At 38.9% G+C, this 18,462-nt stretch overlaps 1 protein-coding gene across 2 annotated transcripts in view; it reads right to left on the reverse strand.

Moving 5' to 3' along the window:
• Positions 1-4,487: 4,487 nt before the first annotated feature.
• fstl4 (follistatin-like 4) overlaps positions 4,488-18,462 on the reverse strand; it is a 200,365-nt gene continuing 186,390 nt past the window's right edge. For both annotated transcript variants that reach the window (XM_051400620.1, XM_051400618.1), the window contains exons 14-16: positions 15,211-15,318; positions 8,856-8,965; positions 4,488-8,613 (exon numbers count right to left, since the gene is read on the reverse strand). In XM_051400620.1, the coding sequence (XP_051256580.1) occupies positions 7,911-8,613; positions 8,856-8,965; positions 15,211-15,318 (921 nt within the window). In that variant the 3' untranslated portion in view covers positions 4,488-7,910. The remainder of the gene's footprint in view (positions 8,614-8,855; positions 8,966-15,210; positions 15,319-18,462) is intronic.

An 18,462-nucleotide genomic window follows, 5' to 3' on the forward strand; every position in this document is an offset into this window, starting at 1 on the left:
CTTCACTGAAATGTAATCTTTTTTTATGTGCCAAACAAGTGACAGTGACACGTCCGGTTCTTACTGTTAGCACATTTAAAGACAGAGTAATTTAATTAGCACTTAATCCATGACACATAATCCCTCTCAGTTTGTGTTTATTTAATGGTATAGTGGTAACACTTTATAATACAGGCCATGATCTGCAGTGTCATTTAGTTGGTACTTGTAGGAAGTGGAAAGGAGAAATAAATTATACTGTTTTTGTAACTACTGGGAAACAAAACTGAAATTTGAAAGAAAAAAAAAAAGAAATGTCACAATAATCAACACTTTATATGGCAGCCCACATAATTTGTTCTTACTGTGTAACTGCAGAATAAAAAGGGGAGAAGTGCTATCAATATTATTTTATTATTGTCTGCATATCTTATTTTTAACACTGACATTTAAAATAATAATTATTGTGGTTCATCATTAAACATTAAAGATTAGCATATTATCTATATGTTGATAGGATTCTAAATATATTACTTTATTATACTATAGCTTTTCCTCCTTGGATGTTGTTTAATTTCAATTTCAATTACATTTTATTTGTATAGCGCCAATTCATAACAGAAGTTATCTCAGGACACTTTTCAAATGGAGCAGGTCTAGACCGAACTCGGTGGTGGAAAGCAGTTAAGTGCATTTACTCGAGTATTACCCCATCTTTAACAGCTGTAACATTAAAGGGATGTACAGACTGATGCATCAATAATTATAATCCAATTATATAATATACATTATTCTGAAATGGACCATCTTGTGTGATGAGTACTTTACTTTTGATACTTAATAAAACATTGGAGTACTTCCTCCACCACTGCCAGTAAGAACCTGTAAGTATTTAATTACTATCTGATTTATACAATGAAGTTCCACTGTAAACTGCAGGCTGTATTATAAGTGTTACCACAGAGTATATCTTTTAATAGCTTTCAGAGGAACTATCCCCAATGATGAACACATCACAGGTGTGTCTCTACTTAAACCGGTTTGGTTTAGTTCCAGTCACACTGGATCTTGTTCATTAGAGGCGTAAAGGAGCAATGTCAACTTGTGTGTTCTTTTGTGGTTGTGTGTTCCTTTGTCTGATTTCCCCTTAAAACCAGATAGCAGGTATCTGTAAACGTCAGTGTTGGATTGATGTGGTAGAAACAGCTTTGTAGGTTGTTGCTGATAAAATACTCATCCACACCGAATTTGAAATAACATTTCTTAGCTTCTTGTAACTTCCTAACAGTTAGTGTCAGAAATAAAAAATAAAATATATGAAACCCGACACATTAGTTCCACAAGAGTAAGAAAAAACACATTTGCAAGTAATATTTGACTCAGGTCTGCTTTCCAGTGGGCTTTTGTGCTGGAGGTTAGCAACCTTGTTAGTCAGAGTGAGATTCACCCAAATGAGCCTGCTGAGACAATTTAAGCCTCACTGGCCCTCACATGCTGCTGAGGGCACACTGCGGATTCACACTCCCCCACATAGAAGAAGAAAACCACGGTTCCTCTCTAGATTTTAATTATCTTTGCTTAAAGTGACAGTGAGATGTTGAACCGTCTCCGTGCGGCTGACAGGGTTGATACCACCAAGTAATTATTTCACCAGGTTACAGTGATTTGTGGCTTTTAGAACTCACCTTCCCGTCTGCGCTTTGCTTGATGTTTGTTTGTTTGTTTTCCTATGAACTATTTCTGTAGCAGCAATAATTCACCTTTTTAGCACCATAATTATCCCTTTTAGTACTGTAGAGGGAAGTGCAAGTCTGATTGAGTTCAAATTACTGCCTTTTGGATGGTACATGAATATAATTGAAATTATTTAATTACTGTTTTCCCACATTAAAGTGATTCAAAAGAAACTGTGATTCTTCCTGAGGCCCGTTTGAAACATTAAAACGTGACAGTAACAGATGTGGCCTTTGTGCTGGGCTGAAGCTTTTTCACATCCCAGACACTTGATCAGCACGGCACTTCGTCTTCTTCACTATTTCTTGCTGTGATTATTAAATGTTCCAATTCTGACTGCAGATATGAATATTGTCAAATGTGATCTACGTGTAAACACAGAACAGTTCGTGTTAGGGGAGCTAATGAGATTTTATGCCATAGCCATGGAAAACATTTCTTTCTGATTGGCTGGCAGATGTCCTTTCAATTGTGTAACTGTGTCGTAGCTGCAATCCACAGTTTAACCACCTTCCTGCCTTTCCTAAAAAGCCTTTGGCACATCTATTCCTAGGTCATTTTCAGTTTATACTTACTCACTTTATGTATCATGGCTGAATCAGATAGCTATCAGATATCTAAAAAGCAACGAATAATGCATCCAAGAAGAAATGAAATCTGAATGTTCACTGCAAATGCATTGTGGTTGGAGAGCTTAGAAGTCAAGTCATTAACTATCTTGTCAATTACTATCTTAATTAAGTGTAACTAAACCCCTAACATTTGTTAGTTCTAGCTGTTACTATTGTAACCAAACTGCTAAAGTGCACATGTTATTCTTGTGTTTTTGGCAGTTCAGCTTCAAGTGCATTACCACCTGCTGGACTGAACTGAACCAAGAGGACTGACCCTGATTCGCCTGTAGCCCAGGAATCTGGCCAATGAGCAGTTACTCAAGTGATTTGTATTTCAGTAGGTACATTAACTCAGTTACAGCCCATTATTGAAGTGTGGTTGAAATTATTGAGAATGTAGGTACAAAAACAGAAGTAAAGGCAGAAAAGGCCTTTTCAGCATTGCAAATAAACTCATTTATCACAATCTGATGCCAATAAGTAGACGACAATAAGTAGTCTACTTATTGGCATCAGATTGTGATAAATGAGTTTATTTGCAGCTATTAAGAGGTGGATAGGATGAGTTGAAGTGTGATCATGTTGTGGTATCAGGTTTCCGCAAATATATCGATAAACTTTGCAGATTGGCTGGTGTCTTCCTTTCTCCATTCTGTTGGAAGCAGGCGTGAACAGGGTGTTAATTGTCTGTGTGATCAGATTCTCGTACCTCACTGATGTTTGGCTCCAGGAAGTCTTTTATTCTCTTTTTCACCCCTTTCTGTCACTCTGACGCTGATGGAGAGAGTATTGACAGCGTCCCCCAGCAGAGCAGTGTTGTAAGTAATGGTCATGGATGGTTGGGAGCACAGAAAGACAATAGATTACATTAACTTATACAGGAGTGAAGGCCAGCTCGATGCCAGCTCATCAGTGGACTGAGACCATAAATGACAGTGGCTGCGATGTGGGCAGGGACGGAGGATGAATGTCACATCGCAGACGGGAGCGCGGCGCAAATATCCAGTAATTTTCCAGATGCTAAAATTGTCACTCTGTCTAACCTTGTCAGCTATAATACTTTCAAGGTGGACTGACAAGTGGTAGCTGTGTGATTTTGGAGGTCTTGTTTTAAGAAGGTGATTATATAGCATGAACTCTAGCTTACTGAACGTTTCAAGTAGGGCTGCAACTTTTCTTGATCAACCAACTAGTCGTTTGGTGTACAAAATTTCAGAAAATTGTGAAAAACAATTAAAAATTCCCAAAGCCCAATGTGACATCTTTAAATGTCTTTTTTTTTTTTTGTCCAAAACATAAAGATATTCAAACCAAATGAAAGCAGAAAATATACATTTTCGGGCATTCTTTCTTAAAACACGACTAATCGATTAATTGTTGCAGCTGTAAATTCAAGAGACCTAAAATTTGTTAAAACTTGACAGGTGTGACGAAATTGTTACAACTGTATTAATTGTGATACCTTGAGATGATTTGTAGTGAACACTTGACACTAACCTTTTCTTCCTGTTATTTATTTTTTTCATGTTGTCCTCATATCAGAGAATTATTATTATATACTGTGGCAGCAGTGCTCAGAATATTAAAGGTCCAGTGTTTAACATTTACAAGGATCTACTGGCAGAAATAGGATATAATATTAATAGGTATGTTTTAATAAGTGTATAATCACCTAAAAATAAGAATTATTGTGCTTTTGTTACCTTAGAACGAGCAGTTTTTATCCACAAAGGGAGCGGGTCCTCTTCGATGAAGTCTTCCATGTTGAACTGTCATGTTTCTACACCAACCCAGAAGGGACAAACCAATCACTGGCTCTTAATAGGGCCTTTTACTTTGTTAGCGGCCACTGTAATTTCTCCTACACGTTTAGAAGGGTGAACTGTATTCAAATGGTTGCAATCTGCAACTTCACTGATACATGGCACTAAATCCTACACACTGCTTATTATATTAGTTTTGATTTTTCAAACAAAAAAACAACAAAAAAAACCCAAATGTTTTTCTTTGTCTTATATGGCAGTGAATTGAATAATAATCTGGGTTGAGAAATTAATTAACTTAAAAAAGAAGTGTTTTTACATTTAAATACTAAACTATTAAGTGGTATTGCAAACAATCATTAATTACAATGAATGACTTAAGACACTGCAAAAATACTGATTTTTACAATATATTTAATTCGATTTTTTCTTACAAAACAATTCCCTCATAAACCAGAACACACAAAATGCATAAAGAAAACTGTACAGTCAGTTTTGTCATGTCTGAACATGTTCTAAACATGAACAATGTTATCTACAACAGTGGTTGCTATCAATGTCTATCACACCAAGCGGTTCAGCTCTGCAGCCCCTTACTTTGAGGGTTAAAGGAGAGGTACGGAATTAGTCATGTGACACTGAAGGTAGATCCAAACAAATAACATGAGCTAGCCAATAATGTAGTTATATCAGCAAGCGCAGGTGCAGTCTCTTTATTCTTGCTCTCCTTGGCTCTAGTAGCGATGTCATACTGCTGAATCGACCTTAAGAGATAAGCTGACGGACGTGACAATGAGAGGGCAGAAAAGTGACATTTTCACAAGCAACTGTAAACTGTATGTGACTGTGAGAGATCACTGAGAGGTCAATGATAACCATGTCGACGATCTATTTTCATTACATGCATGTCTCGGATAGATTACTCATTTAGAGCCATTGGGGAGTGACTTTGGATGGGATAGTGGCTTTGGGAAACATCAGAGCCTGAATATTTTTTCCATTGACACAGTGAGAAAACTGGGCTATCAATTTGACAAATGTCCATCCAATAAACATAAATATGTCAGGTATTATATTTCTCTCCTCAGTGCAACAGTGGTCTAAGAAACATTATCATCATTAAGTCATTGTCTTCAGAAAGTTTATCAGACAGGCTTTTAGTGCCAGGATGGATTTCATGGCAGATTAGCAGCAAATACCTAAATCACAAACGAGAACGACAAATCTCCTTCACTCCTGTGTTTACTTTTTTCTTTTGTTACACAGCTTGGTTTCTACCCTACACATTTCATTGCTTTAGGGAGTTACAGGCACAACTACATATTAGGAGAACATGATTAATATTTAATTTGGGCTGCTGTTTGTATCTGGGAAAAACAAGAGAAAACACATGAGCAGATATACTCAACAAGACTCCAGCTGGATTTACAGTGGTACACTTGTCTTACAGGACTCCGACAGACTTTTTGTACACCCTAAAGTTGAACTTTGACATCTTGTTCTGCGGGTGGCCTTCAGAGATAAATAAACAAGATTAATCTCACTTCTTTTGAGGATGTTTGACACGGCAAAAAAAGGTCAACAACTGCAAAATCCTAAAGGCTGTGAGTATTTGTGCAGTAATTATATACTGTAAGTAGAAGGGAGCTTCAGAAGACCATTTCAGCACGAGAAAATATTTCCTTCCACCCAGAGATTGAGCATTAGTGCTACTGTTTCTATAGTCCACTATTTTTAGTTGATTTAGTTGTTTGATTGGTTTAAATTTAACAGCAAGTTTTGTTCTGGAATATGTATTGGTATACTTTTTTTGGTTTACATCTGTTTTGTGCTGGCTAGAAAAGCTCAATTAAAACTTTTAGATGGGCCAACTATTTGTAGAGCCTAGCAAATTCTAGAAATGTAATTAATATTAGTAAGTGTGCGATTCATTAATTCTCATCCAGGTAATGCCAAGTAGCTTTAAAATTAGTAGCAAGCTTGTATAAATACTATTTATTTATTTAGGGAGAATACAAATTCTGCCTGCTACAGGAATCCGCTTATTGGAAAAATAGCTCCTGATTTATTTTATAATGTATAATAAGAAAACCAAAACAGTTTAACAGCTCAATATTGGAGGACATTCTTTTTTAGCTGTAGTTTGAGACTGGGAGGTACAGAGAAAGGCTATGCAACATAAATATTAATAAAAGAAAGGAAAAGAAAGCCACTGCCCCAAGACTGAGAGCCATCAAGTATGTGATCCAAGCTCCAGACCTCGGCACTACTGTCAACAGGCAAGAATGTTTAAGAGACACTATGATTCCAGTAATTTCTGATAACATTATTACATTTGCAGAGAAGCAGGATCGCTATATTGCTGCTAATGAATCATCATTATGATGATTACAGCAAATGCCAAAAGCAAATTACACAGAAGATGATGCAGTTCAACCACAGAGATTTTGATCGATGAAGAGTTGCTGGTGTTTGTTCGGTTACTGCCTTAAGACAGATAATACCGGGGTTTTCAAAAGTAGGTATACATATTTTTAATAATAATAATGATAAAGAAACCTGTACAATTGTCATTTTAGTCATTTAACAATTAATAAGAATTCCTGCAAACAGGATTTTTTTTAACGATACATATTGCTAATGTTTGTCAAAATGTATCCCTACTTTTGAAACAGGCTGCTAGGTTTTAAATTACAGCATATTTTTTTCCTATGAACGTGGTTGATAAACAGAAACTAATAAAAATATATTCTCTTTGTGTTACAGTCCTATAACTAAAGCTGAATAGTTACCACGTGGTGAGAATAGTCTACCTGCCTAGGAGTTTGATCTTGATGCACGGCTCTCTGGGAGGATGTACAAATGCTCACAGCCAGTCAGATAGAGGAGTTGATGCCACTTTTGGCACGGCCTCAGCATGTGGGTCAGCGTAAACCGGAGTCATTACCCTGAGGGAATCTGCTAAGTGGCGTTTTCAGGCTCCATAGCACAGAGTTGTGCTGCAGGTACAGAATAAATGTGAGAGACAGCAGGGGACAGATTATACCATTGCAAGAGACCACAAGATGTACTGCTCATTTCTGGTTAGGCTCCCTCCGCGAGCGAAACATCCACTGTCGACGGCTAATGGACCAATCGGGCTCTTTGGATAGACAATGTAAATAGAGGGTATTACACATGTGCATAAAGCCAACCTCTGCCGGCATGAGGAAAATGAAAGCTCTCAGAGGGAGGATACAGTACAATACCATGACAAAGGCGAGTAAACAGATGGGGTTGGTAGCTTTTAAAAGGACTCAGAACACACATACACTAAAGGCAGACAGGACAGACAGTTTGTGGTGATTATATGCAGCACTGGTGAAAACGACAAACATTGTTGAGTTAAACAAAATCGGAAAGCTTTTTACTCTAAAAAAAGTGAGCATTGTGCATAGTTCATAGTTCGTTAATAACCCCTCTTCAGGTACCTATTTGCTGTGATAACATGGAAGGAAGTGCAATAATGTACAATTCTGTATAGTTAAGTGCACATAGATCACTGTTGCACTGAACGGCATTGACACTTTCTCCCAATAGAAATATCACAACAGGGTTTCTTTATGTTTTCTCAATTACTCTATTTTTAAGTGTACTTTTGTTACAATAAACCCAGGCATTTATCCCTCTTGCTCAGTCCCAGGGTTGAGTCCACAACTTATGTTCACATAAATCTTTATTATACGTAATTTGGCCTGATCTTTCCTTTTCCTTTTTTTCATTTACGTCTCTCCCTAATCCTACGTCTCCTGCTTTCTTTTTCTTTTTTTTTCTTTTTTACTCATACCTCGCCGACCCAGACAACTGTGTTCCCTCTCTTGATGTCTGACACCTCGCAGTGCGGCGTTCTCTGTTTGCCGTTCAGGACAAAGAGGGACTCGGCTGACGGCGTCACCAGGTACTGTCCAAACAACCCACTGGATACCACGACTCTGTTGGGGCCTCCCCAGGGCCAGGCTTGGGGGGCCAGGGGCTCCTTGAGGCTCCGGAGAACCTCAGTGCGGCCTGAGGACAGATCTGCAAATAGCAGGTCCGTTCCTGACCCTGAAGTGGCCACAACCACATGCTGGTTGGACTCTGTGAAGGAAGGCTGAAAAGCCAGATCGGAGACAGCTATGGGCTCGTCCAGTTCCTGGTTCAGTCCCAGCTCCCCCTGGAACGACACTGTCTGTACTATCAGCTTTGAGCTCTGCGGGTCAGGTGTCACAATGTAGCGGCCGTCCGGTGACACAAAAGGCTGCCCTGTGATGTTTAGGTTTGGACCAATCACTGCGTCCGTCACACTGTCGATGAGAAGCTGGGGCGGGGCTTGCAGGTGGCTCTTGCTCTGGCACTGGACGAAGTAGAAGCCGCTCAGATGTGTGTAAGCCATGCTGACTGGTATGCAGCTGTAGTTCTTCAGGCTGATGGTCTTGACGCGGTGGAAGGTCTCCAGGTCAATCTTGTGTACTGCAGGTTCATTTTTGAGGAAGACAAAGGCAAACCTAAATCGACAAAGATCAAAGGGAAGGTTAATAGCCTTTCTAGATTGTGAGGGGTAGTAATTAACACAAATCAAGATTCTCATTAGAATTCTCATTTGCTCTTTTCTCCCTTCCTTCAGAAGGATGGCCGTGATGAGTGAGCAATGAGGTCGCCTTTGTTTTAAGGTTCGAGGTGGCTGAATGTCAGCGTGTGTGTGTGTGTGTGTGTGTGTGTGTGTGTGTGAGTGTGCGTGCTGTTTTACCTCACGTGAGTGATGATAAGGTTGGTTGGAGGAATGAAGAAGTCATTGACCCTCTGGAAAGTTGTGCGGATGGCATGATGTACTTCTCCCACACTGGCTTGAGGAATTACCTGTAGACAATGGCATAAAACAGCATGAATATTTAACCCCAACACAAAGCTATAAAAAGATTATAACTATGACAAAGTCATAGAGCCTAATTTATAAAAACGTTCTTAGATTTTATACTTGAAGATACGTTCACTGCTGGGTTGGGCGTATATGCAGCAGGAAAATGACTTCAGTCAAGTCTAGACATTGCTTAGAGAGAAGATAATTTCCTCAAAGTAAGGTTTATAAATAACTACTTATATGATGTTAGCTACGTAAGTCATACAAGTTTGTTTTGTATATGGGGCCCATAATGTTTTCTATTTTACAGTCTGTTGGCAGCAGAAAGTGTTGACGTGGCCAAAAGAACACACTTTGTCTCCACTGACCAACTTTCAGTAAATAATTGCAGATAAATATGAAAATATCCACTAGAATCTTGGCATTTTGCAAAATATACAGCACTGAACTGAAAACTATTTAAAAAAAACATTGTTAACCTGTTTTGTCTGTAAGTGCACAAAGTTCAGAAGGTTGACTAAAAGTATATTTTGGTGGCTTTGCTGCCCCAGTATTGCAATAAAAGCAATTTCACTGCCACCACAGGGCGACATGCTAATGCCCATTCCTGTAGCCTGACTGATACTGGATTTTTGAGGCCAATATCAATATTTGGGTAATAAAAATCTGATGATGGTCTAATGGCCAGTAATACATTTCCTGGTGCATGTGGGGGAGCGAAGGCTGGCCGGTGTGGTCTGATCCGCTTCAGTTTGTTGGTATGCTGGCTGCATAACATTATTATAATGTTATGGCTGATTGGTGTACATTTACAAAAAAGACAAAGGTAATATTACCATCAAAGCAATAAATAAGACTTTTTTTCTTTACGTTGTTAGAACCACTTTAAAGATTGAGGTTTAGTGTAGAACTAGACCACTTAGTCGGCCAGGCTGACATTTATCCCAGATGAATTGGTATTGGTGAATATGTCAATAAGTAACAAGAAATTGCAGAGCAGAAATGTTAATTAAATGTTAACCTAGAAACACCACAGAACACTGACAAGTGTTAATTGTAAACAAATTATAGGAGTCCACATCAAAAATCTTTATCTTTACATAAAACAGTATCAATCTTGGTATGAGTCTCATAAATCCAGTGTCTGTTGGGCTATAGTTAAGTGTCTTACTCAAAAATACACTGAAATCTGACCGCTGTGATAGTTAAACCTGTGACCTTTCAGCTTCATCAGAATGCTGCTAGCTTCTGTACATGAAATAAAGGCTCATATATCTCAGGTCTTAACAGCCGGAGCTTGTCCAGGTGACATGCCCATATATCCTGGAACAGATAAACATCTACAGTTTATGACTTGAGCTGATGAAACGTGGCCCCACCTCAGTTCTATGATAAAGCATCTTATTCAGTGATGGTTGTCTTAGAAGCACACACCACAATAAAAGGCCCCATCTCTCATGTCATACGCCTGGCACTGAATCAGCATGTTTGTGAAGAGCAGGGGGGAGTGCGTACACTTTTGATGGGCCCCTGATGCACCGCCTTGTCCATGGCACATGCTTCATCATGCATGCCTTCATGATCAGGTCACCGTCAAGGACGTGCAGTGGTTTATGGGACCTACACGTGAGACTGCGTTTATTAAAAGCAACCAGTCAACTTCTGCCCTGTAATCCTGCTTCCAGAGTAAAACCAGCTCTTGTCTCTTTTCCTTCTGATTTTACAGACTTCATATTGTCTGAGAAACTTGGCTCATTGAAGCTGTTCTAGGTTTACGCCAAGGCAAATGTTGCTAGAGAGCATATAGGATATTGTTTTAAAAAGGAAAGAACTAAAGTGTAAAATCTATTTTGATGTCTATGCCTGCTCCGTTACAGCTGAACCTCTGCCTGATGCCCAGTGGGGGGCCAGACTCCACATTCCTTCCTCAGAACTATCAAATGGAAGGATATAAAAATAGCAGTTTAAGTTGCAGAGTTGTTATTTTGCTCCACTGCTGTAACACTCCAAAAGCCCTCTCCCGTTCTCACCATCTCATCCATTTTTAACAAAATTGATCTTCCGGTTTTTCACTGCTTGTGCGACATGAAAAGAATCCTCATTAAAAAAAAAAAAAAGTCATTACAACTGATGCAGAATACAATGACGGGAGTTAATGAGGTTCAATGTAGTATCGCTCATGTATTATTAGGCAGCTGCTGTGGTCTCCAGGGCTGCAGGTGCTCTCAACTTAATGCCACTGGCTTCCCTTTGTCATCGCTCATCCTTGGATTTCATATCCACACACTCAGCAACAAGGCCCAATTGAGTTTTACTGTGCCCCTGCCTCGCTGGCTGCCCTAATACCTGAGGGGGATTTGGTTCTGACTGAGTAGCTTTTGCTTTTCAACAACATTCACTCTCAGAGGTATTTTTTTTTTTTTCACTTTCACATCTAACTACAGTACATCCAAATGAGATGGAATTCCTCACATGCTCCAGTGTATTTGTGTCCTTTAGGGAATTCAATAAATCTTACACGGCCCTTTAATATAACCCTGCATGTTACATGGTTACAGAAAGTTTGCTTTTTTAAATGTCAGAATTACTTGTCTTGTTGCTCCTGGGTAGCAATAAAGCACGTAAGATTATTTGAAAGACTCGGCATGTTGCTTGAGATCAATGCAGAATTTAACTTAAATGACTTTGCTTATATTATAGATTTATAAATGCTTGCATACAAGAGAAAGAAAGGTGGAGATACTTGAATTTCCCTCGGGATAAATAAAGTATCTATCTCTCTCTCTATCTCTCTCTCTATCCACAGATGAGGTATTCATGTCAAACATTAAATTAATGTCACACAGCTGACTTAAATCATGTTTTAAAATGTTTTTCTTTGGTCTTTGGTGTGTGTCTTAAATAGGATATATGATGCTTATTTTCAGGTTCATACTTGTATGTTGGGGGTATACTAGAATAGATTTACATGTTTTCCTGAAAAAAAACAAAAAAAAACAAAAAACCCCCACAATTTTTCTCATACTTGCTGCAACACTCCTGTTCACCCTCCGCCCCCCCCAAAAGAAGCCCAGTCTGTTCCAATTGGTCAACTCCCATAAGCCTGAGCAGGCACCGTCCACACAGTGTGTTCCTTGGGAGACAGTTACTCTCTTTCGTGTATACTTTGGGTTTTGACACTTTTAAGACCTTTAACATGCACAAATAAATCTATATAACACACTAAAGCACAGATAATATAATATACCCCATAATATGCCCCATAAAAAGTATAATATGGCCTCTTTAACCACAAGACCATCAGATTTAAATAATACAATCTTTACTGTTTTATTTAGGTCAAGTTCTCATCTGCCAGTAGAAAAACTGTTTGGCTTCTTTTGTTTAAGCTTCAAGTTAATATACCTCAAAGTAACGTATCAAAACATAATAGTATAACTATTGTCTAAAATAGTCCTACCAGCAACGACTGTTTATTGGGTGGATGAACTGAGAACTATCACCAACACTACAGAGGGATAAAACTGACATTCAGTCATTAAAATAGAAAAGACAAACAAAATACAAGTAAATTGGGATAAACCGAACAAAAATCTAAACTAAAAAATTAGACTTATAATTCGCTTTCTATGGAGAGATTCAAAAGATTAAACTGTAAAAGATGCAGATGATCTTGCCTGCCTGAATCATTGTAATCATTTAACTTATAATATTAACCAGTATTAAACATATATTTGGCAAAACTCATAGAAAGATAAATGGGGAGAAAATAGAAGACTGGTGTCTGTGTGTGTGCAGAGAGAAAAACAAAGTGCCCATGAGTTAAATGTCTTCTTGGCACGTAGACGCAGACTGGACTGACAGTCTGAAAGGCCATGCCTCTCTCTGCCCGGCAGAGATTCCTCCATTTGTCTTCTCTAATGAATTGACAATCACACTCCCTCTGATGTTTACACAGAGATATTGAGCCATCCTAAAACTAGGCTGCTTAAAAAATACCACACACACTGAGCTAAACACACACCTACACACCATGAGCGCACATATTAACATGCACAAACAGACACGCACTCATACACATGTATGATGTGCTGAAGCAAAGCGGTGCCTCTGTGACAGGCTGCTGCTGAACAGGTCAATTACTTTCAGTCCAAATGATAATGACATTATCAGACTATTTATTTGTGGTGTGATCCACGTGGACTATAATCCATTATGCAGTTTCCCTGCAATTGCATTTTTGAGCGATTCATGCCCTGCTCTCTAATTATTCATTACTCCTGAACAACTGCAGAGAGAGGGGAAATGAATGAAATGAAAAACAGAAATGTGTTTTCTGCCGTTCAGGCAGCAGCCACAAAAAGGAAGAAATGTTATGCAAAGCTGCTTTCTGTACTCTGATTGTTTCAAATTATACGAGGAGGAAATTGTTTTGTCTGTGATGAAAATTATCTTTTCATAGAATTTTCTGCTTCATTTGAGACTATAACCTCTGATAGAAGTTTAAAAACAACTTCAACATAAACACCATGAGTGTGTGCCTCATCTGAGACAACTACATAGAAACAAATCCCCTGCTGGTGCACCTACACTCTATGAAGAAAAGGTGCAAAACTAAACTGTATGCACTCACACATGCAGTCTGCTTGGCCATGCAGATTGTAAATTGTAAAAAACTGTTAAAACCCACACACAGGTGGTTTCCTTTTTTTTTACTACTTTTTGTTGTCAGACCATAGTGGCACCTTTAGATCCAAAATAATCTACCATCACATTAAGGTTTCTTTAAACAAAAAATTGAGAAATAACTGTGCAAAATGGCGCCACTTCAACATCACGAAGAAGCATTATTAATACGGCCATTTGCCTGTAGCCCCCTTTAACAGCTCCCAACCACTGATTAACTATTCAAAAACTTTATTTGAAACCACTAATGTTCAAAACCAACAATGCAACTGATTTTCTGAATATAAAAGGAGTCATTTCACTCCTCTTAAGATCCTCTTAAGGATCATAAATTTGAGAGTGTATCATCCCTCTGCAATCCCTGTAATGAATAGACACACAACAACCACCATGATTATAATGGGATCCTTCCCTCCAATGGGACGAAACAGAGCAATAAACATGTTTGTGTCTATTACTGAGATTACAATGGGATCCCTTGGTGGCTTTACTTGTGGCAGTATCCTCCACTGTTGCACAGGCCAACACACAGGCAAACACACAGGCAAACACACAGGCAAACACACACACACACACACACACACACACACACACACACACACACACACACACACACACACACACACACACACAAATACTGGCCCTATAAAAACAGCATCACACCTCTCCCACAGGCACAAGCTCTGTTCCCTTTCCCCTCCCCTCCACCTCCTCGACCCTACATCCTCCTTTCCCTTCCCTTGCCTCACCCAATCCCCTGAGATGGATTAAATACAACCACACCTGTGATCATTTCTCATTTGTGAAGCCTCCAACACCAAAGGGTCCAAAGGGACGCCAGGCACAAGCAGACAGCACCGCAGCTGCGAATTGCTGTTTTGCTGGCTTGGTAAATGCTCTAAAACATACATAGATTAGATGTTGTCACACAAATACTTATCACATAAACAGGGACGCAGGTACACAACAGAGCTCAATTAATTACGAGGCGCTGTTTTCCTTGCTTGGTGAACTTTCTACAGCTTATGTAGATTATATTCTTCCAGGACGATAATCGCTCATCAGAGTTCACAAATACACACACAGCAAAAGTTGGTGTAGGGGTTTAGAAACAAAACAATAATAAAGTGGGACTATTTTGTTCTTTTAAAGCTGCGCCAGGCTGGATTTCATGTAAATAATAACCAGTCTGATTTATAAAACAAGGAAAAGATATTAACTTCCTGTATCTTAATGCAGATTAATTTTCCAAAATGAGATTCTAGTGTCAGATACGTTCATTAACACAATGTTTTGAAGTACAGGACCACCAAGTGTGAACCTATGTTACCCATTCGTTTGTGGAGTATTTTTGTAGCAGGTTTTAGGTACCTTTGCATTGGCCTCACTTCTCAGCCCTGGAAACTCTGTCAACTAATTATATACTCTCTATATCTCTATCTCTTGTTATTTAGCTGTTGTGTGTCTTTTTAGAGAAACCAATGCAAATGACAACAAAACTAAAATGCTACTAACTGAGAAAGCTTTTTAGCATGCCACACACACCAAACACACTTACCTGAAGTGTTGGGTGTGTTCTGTCCATATCCCCCCATGTTAGCACCCACACCTGGTCATGTGACTTGTCATAGAGCATCTTCACTGGAAAAGGATCTGTTGTTACTGCCTAGAAGAGATTGAGAAAGCGAGGGAAAGATTAAATGAATTGTTCTAGATGTAAACAGATTTAAGACTTAGTCCATGGTGCTGAAAAGTCATAGAAGGCTAGCTGATATTTGTGTATATTGTACACTGTACACTGTACGGTTATTAAAAATCAAAGGCATATTGGCAAGAATGACACAAACTTCAAAGCAGTAGCATTACAAGCTTAGTAAGTAGATTTTGCTGTTAAACTAGAAGAATATTCTCCTTAATAGAGCCTGCCTGATCGGCCTGCGGATGTAATCGCGCATAATAACGTGTTGACTGATAAATAACAAGAAACTCCCGCACAAAAATGGAAATAAATATGTTGTGTTCTGGACATTTAGAAAGTGTTTTTCCACGGGGCACTGAAAAGTTTATTATTCTGAATGTTCAAATGTCCCTCTCTAGTATATACCTTGCTCATAGTTAGGGATGTCTCGATCTCAGTGATCGGTATCGACTATGTTGAGCTTTATTAATCCGATCCGATGTTTGGTTTTATGTCAGCTTTCATGCATGGTGCAGCCATCGTCAACACTCAATGTTTCTTTCCTCCACTCTGCTCTCTGTGTGTGTGAGACGTTAGTAGAGATCTGACACAACCACGATCAACACGCCACTGCAAGTGCAACAAAAGTCCCGCAAACAAAAAGCCAATTAGAGTAATTAAATAATGTAATCCGCGCAAAAGATGTAGAGACAACGGAAATAGACACTCAGCAGAATACAGAGAGGTAACTCAGGCTAGAGGCTGCAGCAAAGCACCAAACATGGAGAGAGTAACTCCCTACTGACGTTAAATGACTCGGATCGGATCCAGGGCTAAAACCACTTGATCGAGACATTCCTAATCACAATTCTTTATAACCAAATTGAAGGGATCGTTATTAACAAAAAGAAAATATTAGCTGATTTAACATTCATCTTCATCTCAATAGCATTCCTAACCTAACACCAAGGCTTGGCAACCCAGAGACCATGGTAAGTAAGACCGCTTTAGCAAAAATCAGATGCTGCTTACATGCAGATTGGAAATGGTGCCAGAGTCCCATTTCGCAAATGACTCACTCGCAAATTGCAGATACTTTGGCAAGTCCTGGAGTCCTCTTGCATTCTCATGCCTGGGTTGCAACAATGGTGCTGGTTTTAATTAGTTAAATGTGTCCAAAGAGAGGAAATTATCTCAATGTTCTAGATTTGGTAAAATGGCTCTTAGCATAGTACCCAACAATTAACCATTCTTAAGAGTAAGCTGTTATCACATCACATACTAAGTAGGTGTAAATGTCAGTGAGGATATCTGACACACATCAGGCAAAAGAACAGAAATAATAAAACAGAGAAAAAATAAACGGCAGGAAGGAAAGAAGAGAACAGCCAGGGAAAAGAGAGAGATGTGGGGGTGGGGTGTACTCAACCTCAGGTCTGCTGCAATGTCAACAACAAAGAATAACACAATCCATTACCCTGCTTCTGGCTGGGTGGACAGGGAGCTGCTGACACCCTCACCAGTGGAGCGAGACCACAAGCTCTGTGTTCAGTAATGGGAGGTCCAGCCCTCTGCTCTACAATGGTCAGCCAAGTGCCAACTCAGCATGTGTGTATGTACATGTGAATTTGCCTTTGCATGCGTTTAGCTTCCTACATGATGGGACCAGAGGTAAAGCTGAGGTCAGGCCACAAATGCAGCAGATTGGGAAGAAATGGACTGAATTTTGTGTCCACTTCTGTAAGTACACCATACTGTAACTGTTCAGATTGAGTTGAAATAAAAACCTCATTTTTCAAATGAATGATGTGATAAAAGACACTATGACCTTTCAGTTCATAAAAGTTTTCACTTTTGGTGTTTAAGGAATATTTGTCCTGGGTAGCAGATTCTCGTTTTAAGCCGGTGGGGCTGACAATTAAAATGACAAACGTCATTGGTGAGAGAGATTAGCTCTAGCTAATTGGTGCTGTAAAGACTTCAGTGCTACTTTTGGCTGTTAATGTGCTCTTTTCAAGCAGACAGGTGTCTGTTCTCAACCAAAGATAATTTGTGAAGGAAAAGAAACATCTTTCTGTGACACCGCTCCACAACCAGAAGTGGACTGTGCATCCTTTGAGACTGAGTGAGTCAATCCTTTGCAAATAAATTCTCATTATAAATCCAGAACTGCAAATAACTAATTCGGCATACTTTTAATGCAAAATGAAACCAAATACAAGCAAAAAATTAAAAAAAAAAAAAAAAACAGTTCACACGTTGTAGCCTACAGTGTAAGTTACTGAATCCAAAGTGATAGTTAGAAATCCTCCATGTGTTATGGAAAATGTAGTTCAGAAAGTCCAAAGTAATACAAAGAATAATACTAAATGGCATTTCAGATTACCAATTTCATCCCTCAAGAAACCAGAATATCTTTTTACTTCAAAGAACATTAAGTGTTTTTCAAAGCAACAAGATGCTTGTTTGGGTTCAGTGAAAAGAAAAAGCGGAACAGAAACCTAGTTGACAACTGCATGCCGTATCCCACCAATTTACTGCAACACAAAAGAAACCGGCGTAGTACGTTAAAGTGACTACACAACCAAAGGTCTTTGCCATCTGGCTTCCTTTTTTAATTAGCCGATGTGCCGTTTGTTTTCATACCCAGTGGGAGGTGGGCTGGCACAGGTCTGACACATCAGAGTCAAGGTTAGATCCCTTTGTTGAAAAAGATAACAAAGGTGCAATTTCCTTGTGTGCAACAGCATGAAAACCCATGAAAGCCTTTATTAGTGCACATGTTCACAGCCTTCATCTAGTGTCTGCTGGAAATTACGCCTGAAAATTTCAGAAAAGTATGCACATTTATTTAAAGGTGCACAACCTCTCACTATTGTGAAGCCTTGATAAATGATCTAAGAATAATAAAGGATCACAGCAATCTGTGCTTCTCCACGATCTAAATTTGTGATTTAACCTTTTGTAAATTCCTGCTTTTCTCTAAATGGAGTTACTATTTAAGAGATGGAAGCATTCCCAACAGTAACAGGATAACACTTTCATCTTTGTTACAGTCCAAGTTTGTGCTTAAAGACAAATAAGAGTATATTTTTACAAAACTCTTGTTGCTTTAATCTCATACTTGTTCAG

This window comes from Dicentrarchus labrax, unplaced genomic scaffold (assembly GCF_905237075.1).
Source record: "Dicentrarchus labrax unplaced genomic scaffold, dlabrax2021, whole genome shotgun sequence".
Lineage (NCBI taxonomy): Eukaryota > Metazoa > Chordata > Actinopteri > Moronidae > Dicentrarchus > Dicentrarchus labrax.